The sequence below is a fragment of the Chaetura pelagica genome, unplaced genomic scaffold (assembly GCF_000747805.2).
Source record: "Chaetura pelagica isolate M959 unplaced genomic scaffold, ChaPel_1.0 scaffold428, whole genome shotgun sequence".
Classification (NCBI taxonomy): Eukaryota; Metazoa; Chordata; class Aves; order Apodiformes; family Apodidae; genus Chaetura; species Chaetura pelagica.
In genome coordinates this window covers 772,733-792,025 of record NW_009954311.1, presented here as the reverse complement: position 1 = coordinate 792,025, position 19,293 = coordinate 772,733, and the positions used below count along the sequence as shown (strand labels likewise).

General features: G+C 39.3%; 1 protein-coding gene across 4 annotated transcripts in view; it reads right to left on the bottom strand.

Annotated features, from left to right (window-relative positions):
• Positions 1–904: 904 nt before the first annotated feature.
• The window catches only part of ZFAND6 (zinc finger, AN1-type domain 6), a 34,358-nt gene continuing 15,969 nt past the window's right edge, over positions 905–19,293 (bottom strand). Inside the window, exons 2-6 of one of the 4 annotated variants that reach the window (XM_010004049.1) lie at positions 12,227–12,396; positions 11,310–11,421; positions 9,202–9,302; positions 2,508–2,621; positions 905–1,902 (exon numbers count right to left, since the gene is read on the bottom strand). In XM_010004049.1, coding sequence (XP_010002351.1) covers positions 1,754–1,902; positions 2,508–2,621; positions 9,202–9,302; positions 11,310–11,421; positions 12,227–12,377 — 627 coding nt within the window. In that variant the 5' untranslated portion in view covers positions 12,378–12,396 and the 3' untranslated portion in view covers positions 905–1,753. Of the gene's footprint in view, positions 1,903–2,507; positions 2,622–9,201; positions 9,303–11,309; positions 11,422–12,222; positions 12,397–19,293 lie in introns of those variants that run through there. The other 3 variants (XM_010004050.1, XM_010004051.1, XM_010004052.1) reach the window with 3 other exon arrangements.

Sequence of the window (19,293 nt, the reverse complement as noted above, 5' to 3'; positions counted from 1 at the left end):
GCTTTATCTTCTAATTGCCAGCCAGAGCTTTTAAAGAGTATTCAGAATTCTAAAGGATGTAGCCAGCTTTGATTAAAAATTTAATGTCTTAAATAAAGACTCAAAATCTCATTTCTTTCACAAATGCTTGAAAGCAGCACCAAGTCACTAAGTGAAACTTCAACTGCAGATCAGCACCATCTGGAGAATTAGTTCTACTTCAGGGTTCTGTTAAGTCTGGTGATAAGCAGCACTAGCTAAAGTTACCATGGTACTACATAAACCATTCAGCCCTTAAGTTACATGAGGGTGGCTGATTTCCTTGAGGCAGAGATTCTGATCTAACAGGACAGGCAATCTTAACTAAAAGTTTCTGAGCACTCTTACAAGACAATGAAAGCACAATTCCTCCTACCCCAATTGGGGATCACTGACAAGCTGACAGATCCACTAAGGAGCATATGGAGGGCAGGTGCAGCAGTGCTAAACATTGAATTTTATAGATTTCAAGCCACAGCAGTAAGGACATGTCCCTAGAGAAACCGTCTCAAGAACCATCCTCCCACCTGACTTCAAAGAAGTCTGTGCAGTGCTGTCAGACCACAATCCTCCCAGCTGTACTTCTGAGCAGCAGAATCACACACGTGGATCCACAGCTGTTCTGGCTGTAAGTCTGCCCCAAATGACCCCAACTCCTGCACAGGAAGCACAGATTAACTGCCTGTGCAGAACTATCAACACACAAGGTACAAGACTTCTGGAAACTGTAATCTGACAGTTACAGGTGAAAAGGTAAAAAAAAGCCCAAAACAACAATCAGAAGTTACCTGGCATTGGGTTATAGACAATCTGTGGATAAATACACTGTAACTAAAGGAACCACCAACAGAAGTTTTTCATGAAAATAAAGCAAGAGAAATCCAAATTACAGATGCCAGAGACAGGGACTCTGATTTTTTTTTAAATTTTATTTAATCAAAGTTAAGACGTGGATAAACATAAATACAGCATGGGTACTTCAGATCATTCTTCATATTTGTGTACAGACTGATGGATGTAATCCCAATGAAACCTGCAGTCAGTGAAGTGCATACAGCCTTCCCCCCACACACACACAAAAACAAAACCCAATTAAAAAAAAATCCAAAACAAAAACAAAAAAACCAACAAACCAAACCACGCAGACAATCTCAGCACACACTCTCATTACAAATGATTCATACATAAATAGGTAGAGGGTGCAAACAAGCTAATATGCGAACATGTATAACCTCTCGTTAATGGGAAAAAAAAACAGAAGCAGCCATAATGATTAAAATACATTCAGTTACTGATAACTAGTTGTGCCATACAAGGCATTATCAAAAAAAAAAAGGAAATTGTGCTGCAGAGAAAAGCTATATACAACAAGAAAATAAACTGCAAAGTTAACGCATGCATGTTTTATCCTGGAAAAGCACAGCCCTCCAATATTTTCTCCACTTTTGTTATAAAAGCCCTCTGCACTCAACTAAAATGAAAATGATCTTAAAGGATAATACTTGTAAAGTTTACTTAAGTCTTCAGCCACAGAAAACTGCAATGAAAATAAATGTTCAGTCATTTTCAAAACAAAAAAACAAAACCAAAAAAATCTATTCATCTGATGACATGCATGATTAAAAGGTCTAGGCAAGATACACTGCTCTACATTCCTGATGACTAAGGAAAAAAGCTCAAGTCAATTTCATTTGCAGATGGTCAGAGGATTTTGTATTCCAGCAGAAGCAGCAGTTCAGATCTTCTGGATCTTTTCCCCAACAACTACAGGATTCTCTTTTCTGATTTTCTCAGCAGCATCAGCTTTGTAATTGTAAGAGCAACTGTGTACATCTGAATAACGGTGCATACCACAGTAAACATTTCCACACCGACACTCAAACCCTGTGGACAGAAATATTAGCTTAGACACTTCAACATTCCTAATTATACCAGTCTGTTTTAAATCCTGAATGTGTTCACTCACTAGCAATAAATCTCAGTCACCAGTGTCAATCAGTCAAAGAGCCTCTGCTGCAGAAAGCATAAGAATCACAAATCATCATTTTTAAGCGATTACAGAAAGGTTTGACATGGCCATTCCTTCCTGCCACATGACACACTAGCACAGAACACCTTCCTAGAGACCTCCTGCTCTTTTTCTTTATGAATCTTCACCCCGCAGAACTCAAGTTTTCTTAGGCCCTTTCACTGAACCACTGCAAAGATGGTTAGTGAACAGCAGCAAACTATCATCCAATTCCTCAGCTAAGCAGACTTCCCAAGGGAAGTATGTGGAATTAGGAATTTCACTTAAAGACAGGAAGCTGAAAAACAAAACAATACATCAGTGACAAAACCTGGTAAGAGCCAAGCTGAAAGCACCTTTAGCCAAGTTTGGTTTTGAACCAAGAAGATGACCAGGCCTTTTTTCCCCCCTTAAGAGAACCTCTGAAAGGTCCAAAGCCTAAACCAGTCTCTCTAAGAAAAGTAAAATCAGAATTTCTTACCAGTAAGTCCAACCTTCTTCCTGCACATGAAACAACGATTCTTTTTCTGTTTTGGTTTGTCGAGTGACTTGTCTTGTTCTTCAGGTGTAGGCTCTGCATTCTCTGACACTGAAGCTAACATAAAAAAAAAGATAATAAGAACAATGGGGAGCAAAAGCCTGTTTCTCTCCCCCTCCTCTATTTAAGTCATACAATAATCTAAAACGCCCATTGTAAATGTAGGTTCTGGGGTTAGCCCTTTTTCTGCAGTTTCCATGTCTGCAGTGTAATGGACTCTCAACAGTGGTACTGGAATGACTTTCAATTCAATTTGAGAATTCACTGAATGCTCAAAGTTCACAGTACAAAAAATCCCACAGAAACAGCGTAATTAAAAATTAGGTTTAAGAGTAACATTCAGTGCTGTCAGATTTGGGAAGAAAACCTAACACCATGTGTTCCCACAAGGGTTACTAGTCTGGTTCCTAAAGTCTGCTTATAAGAAGCAATGTATTTTTTAGGATTAGTTGAGTAGAATACTACCTTTCAAATCCTGAATCAACACTATTTTTGCTGAATGCTGCAGTATTGAGGCCACACAAAACACAGTGTTTCAGAACAATCTCTACCACTGTGACACTGCTGCTCTTGTACACCTGGAAAAAGCCTAAGCAGGGGCTAGTGACCACCTGGGGTGAGACACCATTAGCTAAAGATACAGACTTACAGAGAAGTATGTTATCCTGAAACCTAGAAGGAAGCAGGCAAACACTTCATTTTAAATACACTTTTGCTAAGACAACTTCCAACCTATTTTAACATTCTTCCACATCTGCAAGAGACAGGTTACCAGTTGTCTGGGAGAATGTAAACAAGTAATGGTAGTATTCGCCTGACCCTGGTAAAAATAGAAATTGGCTGGTTTTCCTCTAGTATTTGCACATTCCTTACATTACAAACAGAAATAGAAACCAAAAAACCCAACTTCATTTCGAGGAAGGCTAAGAGCCAATCTCTGCCTACCAGCCATTGCCAGATCACAGTTGGACAAGTCTCCAGTGAGGAAGGTATAGGGAGGATAGGAGCATTTGCAGCAAAGACACAAAGAACAAAATCAGGCTCCAGCTGGGAGGACTGTCAATGGAAGCAGAGCTAGAACCAATGTTGTAAAGAAGGGAATAAAACAACAAGCTCAGACATTTTTCAGGGAAAAAGCTGCAGGCACCTCTGTGCAGCTGGGCTCTTGTTAGGCTGAGACTGTCAGATGCAGTTCTGTGCTAGTTCTAGGCCAGCCAACTGCTGTTGTGCATGACAATTCCAGTGGGGCTTTCTTCTGTGCTGCTATTCTGATTTTGTTGTTTTGTTTTGTTTTTTAGAGGAAAGGGCACTTTCCACTACTGCAATGTATCAAAACATGTTAGTCTGTTCCAAGCAACAATGGGTAGCAAAATATCCAACTACCAGCAAAAGGTATTGCCCAAGTGGACAGTATATTCCAAAGGTTGATCTAGCAAAGATACTGTTACACGTGGTTTAATAAATCCTTTCAAAATCACCATCTGTGTTACAAGCAGAGCTCTTCTTTGTGCTTAAATCTATAAAAATTGATAGGTTGCCAAAAAAAAGTTCAACAGCGTTAAATGGCTGTTAAAGGGCATATTTCTGAGTGGACAGATTTGCATGATAAGAAAAATACTCTGAAAGCAGTAAGGATTAAAAGATGCAAGGTAAGTATCAGAAGTGGTAAGACTCACTCAAATCAACTCTTGCAGTGTTACAGACAACAGATATTGCAGTGTTTATTTATTAATTAGGAAAGCTTCATGCCATGAATTAGCAGTGAGCAGCTAACATTCTTAAGTCTGCATTTCCTGTTACAGCAAAATCCAGTTACCTCAGTACAAGTTTCACTGACAGCTTCTGTAACTATGTGCTAAATCTACAAAAAAGCTTGGCACTGTTCCCTGCATAACAAGGCTCTCTAATATGTACATACTTACATTTTCTTTGTGCGTATGGTGCTCACATTAAAAAGGATTAAAATATTTAAGGACTGCTGCTCACTGTAGAATTGAGTGGGAAGATTCTGCTGCTGCTGCCACAAGTCACTTCATATCTACTGTAGTAACCATACATTTTACATCTCAATTAGCTTGTGCATAGAAGCCAGAGATTTGACTCAAAATCCTCAATGATAATCATGAATATCCTAACCACTAAGCCATGTTTGGATGGCCAAGGGCCAGCATGAGGTGCCCCATCTATAAGGTGGCTGTGATGAATGCAACAGGGAAAAAACAGGTAAAGGCAGTACCACCCAGTTTGGAGCTCACAGGAAACACGTTGCAGCCACTCCCAGCTTCTGTAATTTGCCTGGATGCCATGATGCTGCTGCCTGCTGTTCTTGAACTACCCCCCTCCCTTGCCCCAGCCCCAGCTCTCCCTTTAGCTGGAGAACAGAAGCTCTGGCAGCACCAGAACCAGCTGCCAACTAAAAGGAATGAAGCATGAACACATTTTTCTGGAGCTGACAAGTTGTGTTGCCTGCTAGAGGTTCCCTGTTTTACAGAGCATGTTCTTAGCTTATGAAAACAAGCAGTGCCTGGATTTTCTCCTAAAGTCAGAAGCTTTTGCTACTGCTTTGCTTGTGCCAACCCACTTGAACTTCAGTGTACTCTGACTGAAAACCAGCCATGAGCTAAAAGCACACTCTGGTCCTTGCATCCCTGCAGGCACAACACAGAGCTCCATGCAGCTGCTGCAAGACTCCCAACACCTCATCTGCTCTCCCTGCTCTAGATCTTTTATGTTTATCTGAGCCTCTGGTACCATCACAAAACACTGAAGTATCCATCAATTCCTTTCCAGTTATGTCTACTGAGTTAGGCCTGCCCTAGTAAGGTCCATTGGAGTTGATACCATTAGTTCAATAACATTCATACTAGGTCTAGGCTATCTCCATGTAAAATTCTGTTGCAATTTAATTGTTTTAATAGCAATTTTTTAAAACTTAGTCTGTAATGGCTGCATTTTACATTCTCCTACCTCACAAAAAAATCACAGTTGAGCACAAAAAACATGTGACTTCACTGAAAAGAACAGCTATGTACCTTTTATCTAGATAGTTAGCTAAATCTTAAATATTTCGATTTTTCAATATACTAACCACACCGTATATGACAGATTGCATTTTGCCACACTAATATATGGAGCTCTCCATTTTAGCAATGAGTTTGAAAATCAGCAGCTGTTTTCATGCTCTGAAGTTTTCAGTCTCAAAGAGGCTAAAAGTTCACCCATTAATGATTTATACTTTTAGCCCTATGTACCTGAGTTTTAGTAACTCCATAACGTATGTGGCAGTGTGCTCCTGATTTCACAAGTTTAATTTACCTTTAAAAACCTCCCTGAAATATGAAGCATGAACCCTAAACCTGGATGGTTTTAAACTCAATCATAGAGAAGTGCAGCACCTCCTTCCTGCTTGCAAGACTGCTGGGAGGCAGCCCTGTTAATCCCCTGGCTGACAACTAAGCAATCCTGACAGGGCTGCAATATTGACCAAAAGGTACAACAGCCCATGAGGCAACCTAAAGTGAGTTGGAGAGATGCTCAGAGAAAAAGCTGTTACAAGAGCTGGAATGTACCCTAATGTATTTCATTTTAGGTCATCCTATTTAAGGTCATGATATTTAAGAACATTAAGAAATTATATTTATTAGTCATTATCTAGTGTCTGGGTTTTTTTTGGAAGTGTTCAGTACCTATTAGCATTGTGACTCAATCCCTAAAAGCAAACCCTAGATTTAACTCATTCTATCGTTTTCCTCTATTTCTTTTCTCTCTGTTCCTCTTTTGCAATGCATAAAACCAATGAAGACAAACAAACCTGGACTGCTCTTTGGGATTTTTATTCCTTTGTGGTTTAGCTTGTCTGCAAACAGCAAGGACTATGTGCACACAGCTCAAGTCCCATTTAGCTGTCTGCTTTAAAAAATAATGATAGTAATCTAAGAAAGCTTAACTATTCACCTAATCTTTCATTCATTGTTACTGTAGCCTAGTAAATTTTGTTAAGGAGCAAGTTAAGGGGACCTCAGCTACATACAACTACAATAGACTAACTTATTATACAAGGAGCATGAGGCAATTTGCTCCAGAACAGACATTCCAACGAAGCAAGATTTTTATCAGTGTAAGTACTGAACAAGTTATCAAAGCAGACATCATTTCTTCTTTTCCTCCCCTACATCAACAGAAGTAGCATTACAAGCTCTTCAGTCTGGGACCAACTCCCACAGTTCTGTGACTTTTTTCTTTTTTAAATGCTAAAAAGCTAGACAATACTAAAGAAAGTTGATTCGCACATTTCTATTACATTCTTGTCAGCAGCCTAAAACTCAAATTCTGCATGATATGGGGGGAAAACAAAAACACTTTAAGATGCACAATAGCTACAATTAGATGAACTCCACCTGACAGCCGCTATAAGCTGCTTTATCTACAAACTTACACTTTGAAAGCAAAATAATTTAAAACTGGAAACACTAAATTTCCTACAAGTTTTAGTTAAGGGTTAGCACAGAAGCAACTCTTCAGAAAATGAGGCTGACTCTGCCACAGTGAGTTATAAATAGGGATTGTAATTTAGAACTGCAATTACACAGTGGTGGTGTGCTTAGTTTAGAAATCACTATGGTACAAAGAAAAGGACACAGCCGACTAAACACCTAATATAGGTTGATCCTTGAAACACATTCTGTAAAACGCAAATATGCTCCCAAAATCAAAGCTTCTAGTTGAGAAACTTATCTTCTCATAGAATTTTCTGTAGAGGTGCAGAATGAGAAGTAGCATAAGTTTATCCAAATAGGTAAGGAGACATTCCTCTGAAACTTGCTGAGAAAGTCTTTTCACAGGCCCAAGCCAACCCACAGTACAAGCATCAAAGATGATGATTTTAAAATAAAGTATTTCCTCCACTGACTCCCCAACCCCCTGGCCTCCCAATGAAAAGACAGTAGATGCTGCACATCAGGAGTTTTAACGTACAGCCAAGTCAGGCATGTAAGACACAGGCATAAACAGCCATGGAAGATAAAGAATCATGAGACTAACAGGAAGAGAAAAGAACAAGGTAGTAGGAAGATCAGCTTATAGAGGTTGCCTTTATATTCTTTGATGTGCCCCATCCACATCAGCATAAATCTGCAGTGCCTGACTAAGGTGTTCTACTCTGAGGTTCCCAGGAAGGGAACCTGTAACCTGCACAGGAGCTGGGTTACAGCTGGCATGCAGCACATCCCAGGCTCCCCATACTGCAGAACATGGATGTAAAGAACTGTTTGTTTACTATTCAAAGATATATCAACTAAAAGTTTATCTTCCAAATCTTCCCCTGCTGTGCAAGTATATGGAACTTAGGAAGCCTAAGCCTTTTTCATCAAATGCTCTTCTCCTGAGTCTGGGTGAGGCAAGACATCATTGTTAAGTGCATGCCTGGTATGCACTGTCCAAACTGAGGTAACAAGAGCTCTCAGATCCACGTAACAAACTAAGTAACAGGTATTAAAACATATGTCTAGAATACAACTTTGTAAGAGTAAACATGTTTCTAACAATAGTCATAGGTTAATCCAAAACAGCATTAGCATTAAAACCTTTTTTCTGAGTCTTACAGCTACCATTTGTGTGACCAAGAAGGTGGCTTTGCTCAGTGCAGCAGCTGAATAAGGACTCTTCTGTTCCACACTCAGGTTTAGAAAAGTATTTGAAAAGTACAGCTTTTGATACCAGACGTACAATAAAAGAACTTTACCATCTTTAAGTAGAATTACATGTCACATCTGTGGAAAACCCTAAATCCTATGTTTAGATGAGTCTAGAGAAATGTAACCACCCACTAAAGCCTCAGCTGTGTCAGCAGAAGTAAAGGCAGAATACTTATTGACTTACCTTAAAACACCTTTATAATGTCTATGGATTACAAGTCTGAACAAGGTTTGTACACCATCTATCATTTTTCTATTTTCCTAAGAAATACTATTAAAAACTTTAGTTTTAAGCTCTGCAAGTCTGCACATAAAAAGGACAAAAAATATTGGAGAAAAAACCTGTACATTGTACCAGCAATATGGATTTTAGTCCAATATAGTAAAAAATAACCCACTCGGACATTTTCCTTCAAGCAACGAGAATTTGTGGTTTGGTCATTTTATTCCTGATAAACTGTATTTCAGTGAATCAAAATATTCTACCACTACAGTTTATAGGTGTTTCACGTTCACACAAAATACTAACACCGTTCTTATAATAAACACTGTATAATAATACATCATAACACCCTCTGTCACAAATATGCTTATAAAATGCTGTGATATTTGCTGCAAATGACTACTCTGAGAAGTAACATATTCAAAACTCTATTTAGATGTAATAGCTGAGGCATAAAGACAGAACTGCAGATTGATTTATGATGGGCATTTCTAACCCAAATTAACCCACTTATTACAGTAGATACTGAAATTACTAGTTAAACATACATGTTTTCAGTTTAAGACTTGCTTTTTGAGAGGAAAGTTTATCCTTCTTTTCTCTTCTGATTTCACAGAATATTTGGGTTTGAGAATAAACATTCTCTTGAACAGAAGCATATTAAGTACAAAGTTTCTAAAATATTATTCACAAGTTCTGTCTCGGAAAACTAGGCACCAACCTTGCAAATCTTCTGTCTCAGGTACTGTTTTGTCCACAGCTGAACTATCCGGTTGGGATGATGCTACAGATTCTGTTAAAAGTGACTGACTTGACACAGGGCTGGGAGGGCAAACAAAAAAGTTATTATTTTTGAGGCATGTCCATGTTCCACTGAACATTCCTGAAAAAATACATTAGGGTACATCTTGATCAAAGAGAATACCAAAACTTTTCCCTCTGAAGTTGTTTCTGTAACCATTTAAAAACAACACAGTGCCTAAGAACACAATCTAAATTGATGAAAACAACATTTTTTTGTACTCATACTGAATGCAATAAACCAGTTCATCTATAAAAAGAGAAAGAAATATTTTGAGATAGTTTGGCACACTATCCTTCCACGCAGAAGCAACAATGCAACATTCAATATGCAAGAACTTTTATAGCAGAAGTCACCAAGATAATTGTAGAGGAGCTACTTTTTAGAGTTCTAGTGATTAGAAACAAGAAAATTGCAGCATGTCAGTGTTTCCAGTAACAAGGCATTTGCAGCTGTACACAGAACTCCCTAGATTTTCACAGTGTAAAGTGGTGCTGGCCAAACTTACCCTGTCAACCGTACTGCTAGAATAAAAAAATTAATACCCTGGTAGTTATGGGAGAGAGATCTGGTACCATCAGTCACTTGCAGCCAAAGTGCTCATCTAGCAGCTCTACTATGGAGCAAGACAGAGCTCAAGTCTCAAGTTTTCACTCTGAGGCATCTCTTTCCACTTTGGGATTCACTCTGAATCCAAGCAATTGGATTATCCAGCAGCCAGTGAACTAAGAAAGCCCTACCAGTAATCCCTGACACCACCAGGACACTGGAACTGCAATCTGAATTGCCAGGAACTGCATGTAGGTCTTGAACTGCAGGTCTGGTGACCTACAAAAGGGCACTGTCAATTTCACTCTGAGGCATCAACAGAGACTGAAGTTGAATCCCTGCTTTTATTTCAGAAAAAAGAACAAGTGACACTGATTTTTTGAAGAGCAACCATCCACTAATTTCTCCCATAACCAGTTGTCAAGCTACTGATCAAAGAGAATTTCTCTCTCTTATGGGGTAAAGGTATATAATGTTATTTTTATTTTACTGGGGGATTTTGGGTTTTTGCCCCCTCCCCCTAAACACTTTTATCAGGCCAAGATAACTATTTTCTACCCCAATTAGAAATCTTAGAACGGAAAGGCCCAACCAAGCATGGCACCCAGCACTCAGTACATATGCAGAATCCATGTGTGAGATAACACCTATAAAAAGCCAAGGAGCAGAAAACAGTCTGAGCAGAATCAGCCAACATAACTGAAGAAGTCACCCTTGGCCCATGTTTTACTACCTCCTGATTTTTAAAGCAAAGTTGCAATAAATATTATTCTAAGTTAGCTTCTGCAGTACAACACTAACATTTTCCACTCAAAAGATTTGAAATGCACTGCAGTTGCTGTTGGTTGTGTCATTCTAAACTGAAATGCAGCCACTAAACATAAACAAATGTTTAGCGTTTACAAATGGAGAGCACTTAGTAAGTCTGAGTGATTTACAAGAGGACATTATGTCTCCTTGAATAATCCAGTTGGAAATTACTTGTTCAATAAGACATCAGTTCCATAGCACAATTTGTACTAAGACTCAGATATCTTTCCCCTGCTCTAGTATGCTCCACTTTTCACAAAGCAACTATTTTGTTAACACATTATCATACATTTATTTACAAGTGCTCTAGTCATCAGCTTTCTGCCACTGAACAAAATCCTCAAATTTCTGAGATGGAAAGAGTTATCCTTTGGTAAACATACAACCAGTCCCACATTTTGTGGGGTCAGAAGACTAGCCAGACAAACCTCTGTAGAGCAGCATGAAGCTGGCAATGCTCCTACTTCAGACTAAATTCTAAAGATGAATTTGCATTTGAATGCCAGATGTAGCTAACAGATCAGCTACTGTTTACTGTGAGATCCCGTGCTTTACAGTTAGTTAAATCTTACTTAGTCCTAACCCAGGAATTTAATGATGTAGCAACAGTACACTTCATTTCATCATCCTGATACAGACTGATACAGAATAGCAGACAAACAGTTTACCTTGGCTGCATAGATGAAGTCGATGTAGAATCTAAAGCTGACTGGGTTTCCTGGGCACTGCCTTCTGTGCACTGAACCGGTAAGGACTCAGTTATACTACTGACAGAAGTTGCTGGAAGGAAAGCACTAATGTAAAATGTGTTACACTACTTCTCAGGATTATCAAAGTTATACAATTCCTCTTCAACCCTCTCTACGTCACCCAGGAAAGTAACTGAATCTCAGCCCACATCATAATGAAACATAGTTTTACAAAAAGTAATTATGTTTGGCCCCATTTTGATCACATTCCAGCCCCAGGCCCCCAGACATCAGATAACACTAAAGTTGGAAGCTGGAGTTTTAAAATGATTACTATTTTCTACTAATAAAAGCATTTACAAACAGCTTTCTCAGCATAAATGGCAACACTCTGAAATGTTAAGCTCGGGTTTTGTTAAAAAAACCAAAAATGGACTAGTGAAATTGTACTCTAGCACCCTAATTACACCTTTGGATCAATTTTCAAGTTGTAAAACGTAGATAGCCAGATTTCAATGGAAGCTATTGCTTCATTTTTAGAAGTCAAGTTACTATTAAAGTCAAGGAGGGAAGTCTGCAAGAGTATGCCATGAGACTTCTTGCTGTTAGAATCCAGCCTCAAAGCTCCAGGGAAGCACTCCCTAACCCTCTCTTCCCCTGGCAGAACCTGCTGAAGTTGCAAACATCAGGGTGAACAGAGCAGAAAAAGGGCTTCTCCACAGCACAATTACATTATGAGTATTCTCATCCAAGTGCATTCCACAAGGTAAGATACTTGAATAAAATGGTTTGGACCAATGCTCCTATACTTTTAGTATTTGGACATGATCAGGAAAAGCTGCTGTCTACAATATTGTTTTCAGTTGTGCAAACAGAAGTGTGTTAGTGTTACTTACCAGGAGGGCTAATTCTACCATTACTGTTCTGCCTTTGAAGATGTTCTTTGTAGCACACTGAGCACATGCCATTTGTACGAGGATTCCCATAAAATCCACAACCAGTAGAACAAAGCATAGGCACTTGGCTACGGTTGGTTTCTTGAGCCATTTTCCCTTCTTCTATAAACCTGAAATTGATACATGAAACACACTATTTAGAAGCCTAAGAATTTTACAGTTGACATTTGAAGATCTGGAGTTTCCTACAGCTCAGCAAAAAGGTATTTTTAAAAAGATGCTTTGCAGGAAACTCAATGCCCTTTCCTAAAGAAAGGATTAATCCACGAAGCCTGTCCAATAATACAAATACAGCCACATGTATGCTTCATGTGACCCACACATACAGAGCCTTCTAAGCCCCACCATTTTATGGTCAATATATAACTCATAGAGAAGAGTAGTTTTAGGAAATACTGGAAGTATTACTGCTTCTAGCAGTAAGTTAAGGGGAGGCAGGAGAGGGGGACACCTACACTTAACTGTTCTTGAAATTTGAACACCTGCTGCTGTGAATGAGAACTGTGAAAGACAAGCATGGTAACATGTCTACTTACTGCATCATAACTAGCAACAGTCACCCAAATTCACAAGTTATTACCAATGAGAGGGTCATTAGTGAAAGACAACACAACTACTTACCACAAAACCTGTATTAGGATTTTTCACATGCAAAAAGAAAATCACCCTCTCAGTTAAAAAGGACTACCTCCAATATACCAATTTTGTAGGAAAATATACTAAAAGTGAGAAATAGGAAGATCAATATCCAGGCAGCTCATGTAACATCCTTAGATTCAGTTTTCTTAAGCACTGTACCATTTGTGTTTCTGTCCCTGGCTTGCCAAGATTTGTAAATCATCTTAAAACAAGAAAATTACAGCCAATGACCATTTTCAATGCTGTTCTGAGTCTCTCAACAACTCTCAAATGGTCTAATTTGTAAATCAGTTACTGTTATCAAGAAAATTAATTTTCCTTTTTTTTTGCCATCCTCCATAAATACATTCTTGGCTTTTTTGTATCAGTTTTGAAAGAAAGAAAAAGCTTCTCATTAAGAAGTATATTAAGGTACCAATTATTTGGTTTGAGATTAAAAATTAGGCTAGTTTTAGTTGTTACAAGTCAAATCAAAGATAAACAATATTACTGAAAAAAAATAAAATCAAACTTCCAAGTAACATCAACATCTATTTCAAAAGCAGATAAAATAAAATCTAGAGGGGAAGGCGTTTCAAGATTTTTGAATACTTCACCAACTGCCAAGTTATAAAACTAGATTAAACCACAGTAGTAAGTGCACCAGAGTACAAAAATTTCCTTTTATGTAAGATGCATTTGAACCCAATACAAAAAAATTTATTATTTTGTTTTTGACAAATATGTTCATTGCTTCTTACACCCAAACCCAATGCATTTTGTTTTTATTTCCCCAAAGCATACAAAATTGATACCTCAAAAGTAAAACCTTGAGTTGCAAAGCTAACAGCTATCAAACAACTGTCAAGTCTTCTGTTCACAGGAATAAGCTTCCCTACTCCAAGGATGAGAAAGTGTTGAAGATACAAGACAAGGAAGACACGCAGGAAGACAATCATTATCTCTGTTGGCATCTATTCAGCTTCATTTTGTTTTTGACAAATATGTTCATTGCTTCTTACACCCAAACCCAATGCATTTTGTTTTTATTTCCCCAAAGCATACAAAATTGATACCTCAAAAGTAAAACCTTGAGTTGCAAAGCTAACAGCTATCAAACAACTGTCAAGTCTTCTGTTCACAGGAATAAGCTTCCCTACTCCAAGGATGAGAAAGTGTTGAAGATACAAGACAAGGAAGACACGCAGGAAGACAAAATCATTATCTCTGTTGGCATCTTATTCAGCTTCAACCTGCAACTAAGGTTATTTCAGCTGTTTGACTGTACTCCCCCACCCCAATACAGAAGCATTTGCTTTCTACATACAAAGCCCCCATTGACCTCAGACGACAGCTAAATTTGATTTTGTCGAAGGACTGTACTTGTAGCTGAAAGAGCACTTTCATCCCTGCCTTTCTCCAGACAGCCCTTTAGAATGGAGCTGCAAGCAGCGCATGTGGGAATTCAGTTCTTAGGCTGAGCCCAACTTTCAGTAAAGCCATTCCAGGGGAGTGCAAATGAGCACAAGTTTTCTGTGCTTTGGTAACTCAGACCAATTTAAAGATGAAATGTTACGCAAGTCACTCTTGGCACAGAATGTTTACGATTGAAAGACTAATTAAAAAACCCACTCCAGACATAATATTTCAAGGGCTAAGAGATTCAATTTCACAAAACAAATACTAATCCTTTTGTTTTTAGACAACAGGACATTAAAAAAAAACTCTACCACACTAACTTTCAAAGTTTACTGTGATTACCTTCCTGTTCAATAGTTTGCTTTAAGTAGCAAACAGGAACTCCCCAGTAGCACCAGTTACTGCTAATTTTCTTAATCCCCAATACAACCAGGTGCTAATGCAATCACAGCATAACAATTTCTAACATAAATGTAAAAAAAGTCTGCTTCAATTCAATAAACAAATTGTGAAAGGTGCACAAAGATGCCCAGAAGATAAACAAGAAAAGCTGGACTGAGTTCCAGCTAAGCCAGTTTCAGAGCTCATTAACCAGTGGATCCTGCTACCAGCCAAAGCACAAGCCACTGGCATGAGGCTCCAGAACACTCAAATCTCCAAGGGGAAGTGCCAGGGATTCTTCTGAAGAGTTTTATTAAAAGCCACAGGAAGTGGAAGATCCTTCATTGGTTGCTAATATTCAGGGAACAAAATGGAGAAGAGATAGGATCATATTGATGCAATGTTATGAAGTAAAATGCGGAAGAAGTTGAACCAATTCAAGAGTTTGCTGCAATCAGAGGGACAAGTGCATACACTCAACCCCAATTAGTATCCTAAGCCACCAAAAAGAAACCCACCAGGAAAAAAAGGGCCATCAGCACCATTGAAAGTTTTTTGACAGTTCAGTGAGCTCAATCATGTCACACGGGTGGAGGGGAAGAAAGAAAGAAAAATGCACTACACAGAGAGGAAAAACTCTGGAACTGCTGCGAGGGATGACATGTGACCAGGAGGGACAACACACACAGGACCACCTCTTTCAGCAGCCTGTAAGCTCCCAGATGAGATGGCTGAACTGATCTACCTGAACCCTGAAGCCAGAGAATGTAAAACCAGTATAATCAGCTTCCACTCCTCAGCTTCTCACTCCCTCTCCCCATGCTGTTCCCTCCCTCTCAGTGCTTACGTGCACAGAAATCAATCAAGGAAGAGATCAAACCTGGAAAACCAACCGCTTATTCTTTTGCCAACTGGTTTTAGCACAGCCTGGTTTCCAAGACTGTGTTTGCCATTTGTGCTGCTTGGGCATGAGAGAGGGTCACGCTGAAGACACGTGTGGAACCACTTGTTTCAGCAGCACAGCAAGCATAAGGCATTAGGAAAACTATTGGCCAGAAACAGGCATTGAAAGTGTAAGAGAACAGAGATCCAAGCATGATGGCTCCTGCCACTGCACTTCAGACTTGTCTCTCCTGTACACATCCACCAGTGCAGGAGGACAAAGGCCAAGATGACACAGCATTGTGCCTCAGAGATTTTTCTTCCTCATCCCTGCATGGTAGGAGTCAAACATCCACAAGCAGAGCACCCTGACTGTCCCCATCTCAGCAAGCATGAACAGCTAGAGATTACTGAACAGATGTTTTAAGGGGAGGGAAGACCTCCTCTCACCCTAGTTCCCGGCTCAGCTTCAGATGATTTTTGTTTCAAAACTGTCCATAATTCCTTGTGTAGGAAGACCCATAGTATTGCTGAGCCTGACCTCCACATAAGTCAGTAAAGGAGGGCTGTCCCTGGAACTGCACCCTTGGAAATGCTGTGAGAGGGACGAGCTGCTCCTGTATCCCAACGCTGCTGAGCAGCCCCAGCCCTCTGAGTCAGATCAGCTCATCCATCTGATGGAAAAAACAAGAATACTGGATTGGAGAGCTTGCTGATCTGACAGAAGATCAACCCTAGAGAGCTGACATACAGTGCAAAGGAAGTGACAAGGCTAAAAATAGGACAACCCTCTTCAGGGGCAGCTAGCCCTTGCTGAGCATCAAGCCTACTGTAAAATACATCCTCAGTGCCTCTATCCATAGTTTCAAAACTGGTCTCCTACCTTCACTCCAATACAAAACCTGAAACAACTTCATAGCTGAAGTGACAACAAGGTCTTGGGATCAACATCTGTACTCAGTATGTCCTGCTCAGTTTAAGGTGTCACAAAACAAATGTGGAGCTTGTAAAGCTGCTGGAAATACCTCTGGGCTCTGCCTGTTCCCCCCAAGCTGTGCTTCTACATTCATAGGGTCATCCTGTTACTCTGAATAAAGAATTGATTCATCTTAAAGACAAACAACCAAACTCTTTGCAATATTTTAAGCATGTTCCTTGCTTTGCTTTACAGTTGAGTTGTATAACCAGTTGCACGAGCACTGATGAGAAGGAAGTGCACTAGAGGGAAGGGCAAGAGCCTTAAACAACCCCCTCAGCACAGCCCCAGAACACACACTTTGTTGAAGATTAAGGAATAAATGGCCTCTTTTTGTATTAGCTAAAAATTGCTAAGCTTAAGACAAAATTATCTCTGATAATTTTTCTTCTCAAAAGTATTTACTGCCACAAGAAACATCAGAGCAGACAGCTCTGCAGGCTAAGTCCTTTTCTTACAGATCTGGTGCTTAAAAGTCTACCCCTTCCCTGTTACTCCTGCCATACACAACTTCATGCATCCATAAGGTGTGCCAACTGCTGCTGCTACAGGTCTTACCATTTATTCACCCCTCATTAGTGTACATCCTCAGAGAGTAAACTGTTCTCTGTACCAAGCAAAAACCACAATAAATCATATAAAGGACATTCCTGATTATAAAAATGTAGAGAGCTGAAGCTGCAGAAACACTAAGGTAGGGTAAGTCTTTGGTACACTAGGTTCTCTGGGAAAAGTCCTGCCTCTTCCAATACTCTGCAAATCAAGTAACAAAATACTTGTGTATGTTGTGCACTTCCCCACAGAGGTACCACGATACTGGTCTTTTTCTTCCTCCTTTTTTTCCTTTTAATTAAAATGTTTACATGCTACTAGTTCCAAAAAACTGATACCCTAGCTTTATAGGCTTCAAATGTTAATCAGTAAGATCAGAGAGAGCAGCATTTAGCAGGATTAAACACACAAGGTTTAGAAATAATCTCTTTTCCCCCTCCCCCTCTCAACAAGATAAAAAAAATTCCACACAGAGGACAGCCTTCCCTTGATCTGTCTTCCCCAAAGAAAATGGTCTCTTGAATTCTAGTTGTCCCCTACTTGAAGCTGTGACAGGAAAAGTGAGCAGATCCTCACATTTGCTACTCCAGCTCAAGTACAGTCTCATGTTCAGCAAACGCCTAAAATTCCTGACTGCTATGGGAAGGATCCCTCCCAAATGCTAACACTGAAACAGAAGAGACCACCCAAACAGCATTCTGCTTCAGCTGAAACACCAAACCAGTCTGAACCATACGTGGAAAATGCTTCTCAAAAAAGAAAGCAGAACACTTCGTGTAAGCTACTTTCTTCACTGTCAAAGATGAATGCATTGAGAGATTTCAGCTGACAATCACCTCAAGGATAAATCCCATTTTTAACAAGTGATTAAAATATTCCCCTCCTTTATCATAATCACCTTTACAAGGAAGCAGTTCAGCACTGACTGAAGTAGCCCCAGTACTAATGGCCATTTTCCCTTTGTGCTAATGAAGCAAGGAAAAAACTGCAAAAATAGTGATTTGTGCTGCTTGAACATATAAAACCTCATCCCAGGCAGAAATAAAAGCCAGGTATGAAGTTGTGCAGACAAAAATACATTTCATTTTAGAGCATGCAGTGGTATAGATATGTGATACCACCTCTATCACCATTTGAAAAGGCATGTTGGTACAAAAAAAAAAAAAAATAGGAAATTTCTCTACAGGCTTAGGAAAACAAATGGCAAATAAAGGCCTAAGAGCAGAGCTCTGTTAAATCTTGCTGCAGACCTTACCAAAGCACAATTTGCAGAGACACAGCTGCTCAGGTGAAGCAGGACACTACTAGGGGTATAAAGCACTAGATTCACAAATTAATAGCAAGTTACAGAACAGTCTTGTTTTCTTTTTACTCTGTTGTTCTCTCCCAAAAGGCCCCAATTTACATTCACTGAGCAGTCATTTGTAGCTGCTTTAAGGCATTACCATGTCCCAGCAACTTGCTATGGAGCCAAGAAGAACTGGCAGATTTGAATAGGGGCCTCAGTTATTACAGTTCAGCCCAGTTTGCTGGTTGCAGTCAGACATGTCATTTCATCCACAGCTCACCCTGGCTAAAACACTACAGCTGGTTCAGATTTGCCAGCATAGCTTCATGTGTAGTTACACTCTGACCCACTTTCATCAGAATGCTTTGAGTTAAAAAAAGTGAATATGGTTAAGGACAACTATGCAAGCAGATCTGTAAGGGCAGTGACCTCTTTGTTCTTGTAGCAGCAGAACACACAGCTGCTGCATTTTTCAAAACACAGGAGTTATCCAACTTCCTCAGCACCAAGAGAATCCATGCATTTTAAAGCTTTCAATTCACTCCTCTAGGCCTCCAGTTTTCCTCCTGCTCACAACTAAACAGTTTTAAGTTGCAATTTGAACTACTGAAGCAGAACTTACAAAATTACTTAATATCAAAACCAAAGTATTTGAACTAGCAACCAGAGACTTAAATATATTCTCTCAACTCACTTGACAAGTTACCAATATCTAATTGTGTTCCAGTTTATGCCTGTTGGAACAGCTTTTTATTTTTGTTTCATGCATAGACTTATTTTAGGCTAAAATCAAGCACTTCTATTAGAGACTCTCAGCAGAAACTTTACAAAAACATGGAAAGAGTTACAGAAGTCTTTTTCTTCACTTCTAGTCAGCAAGTTTAAATCCTT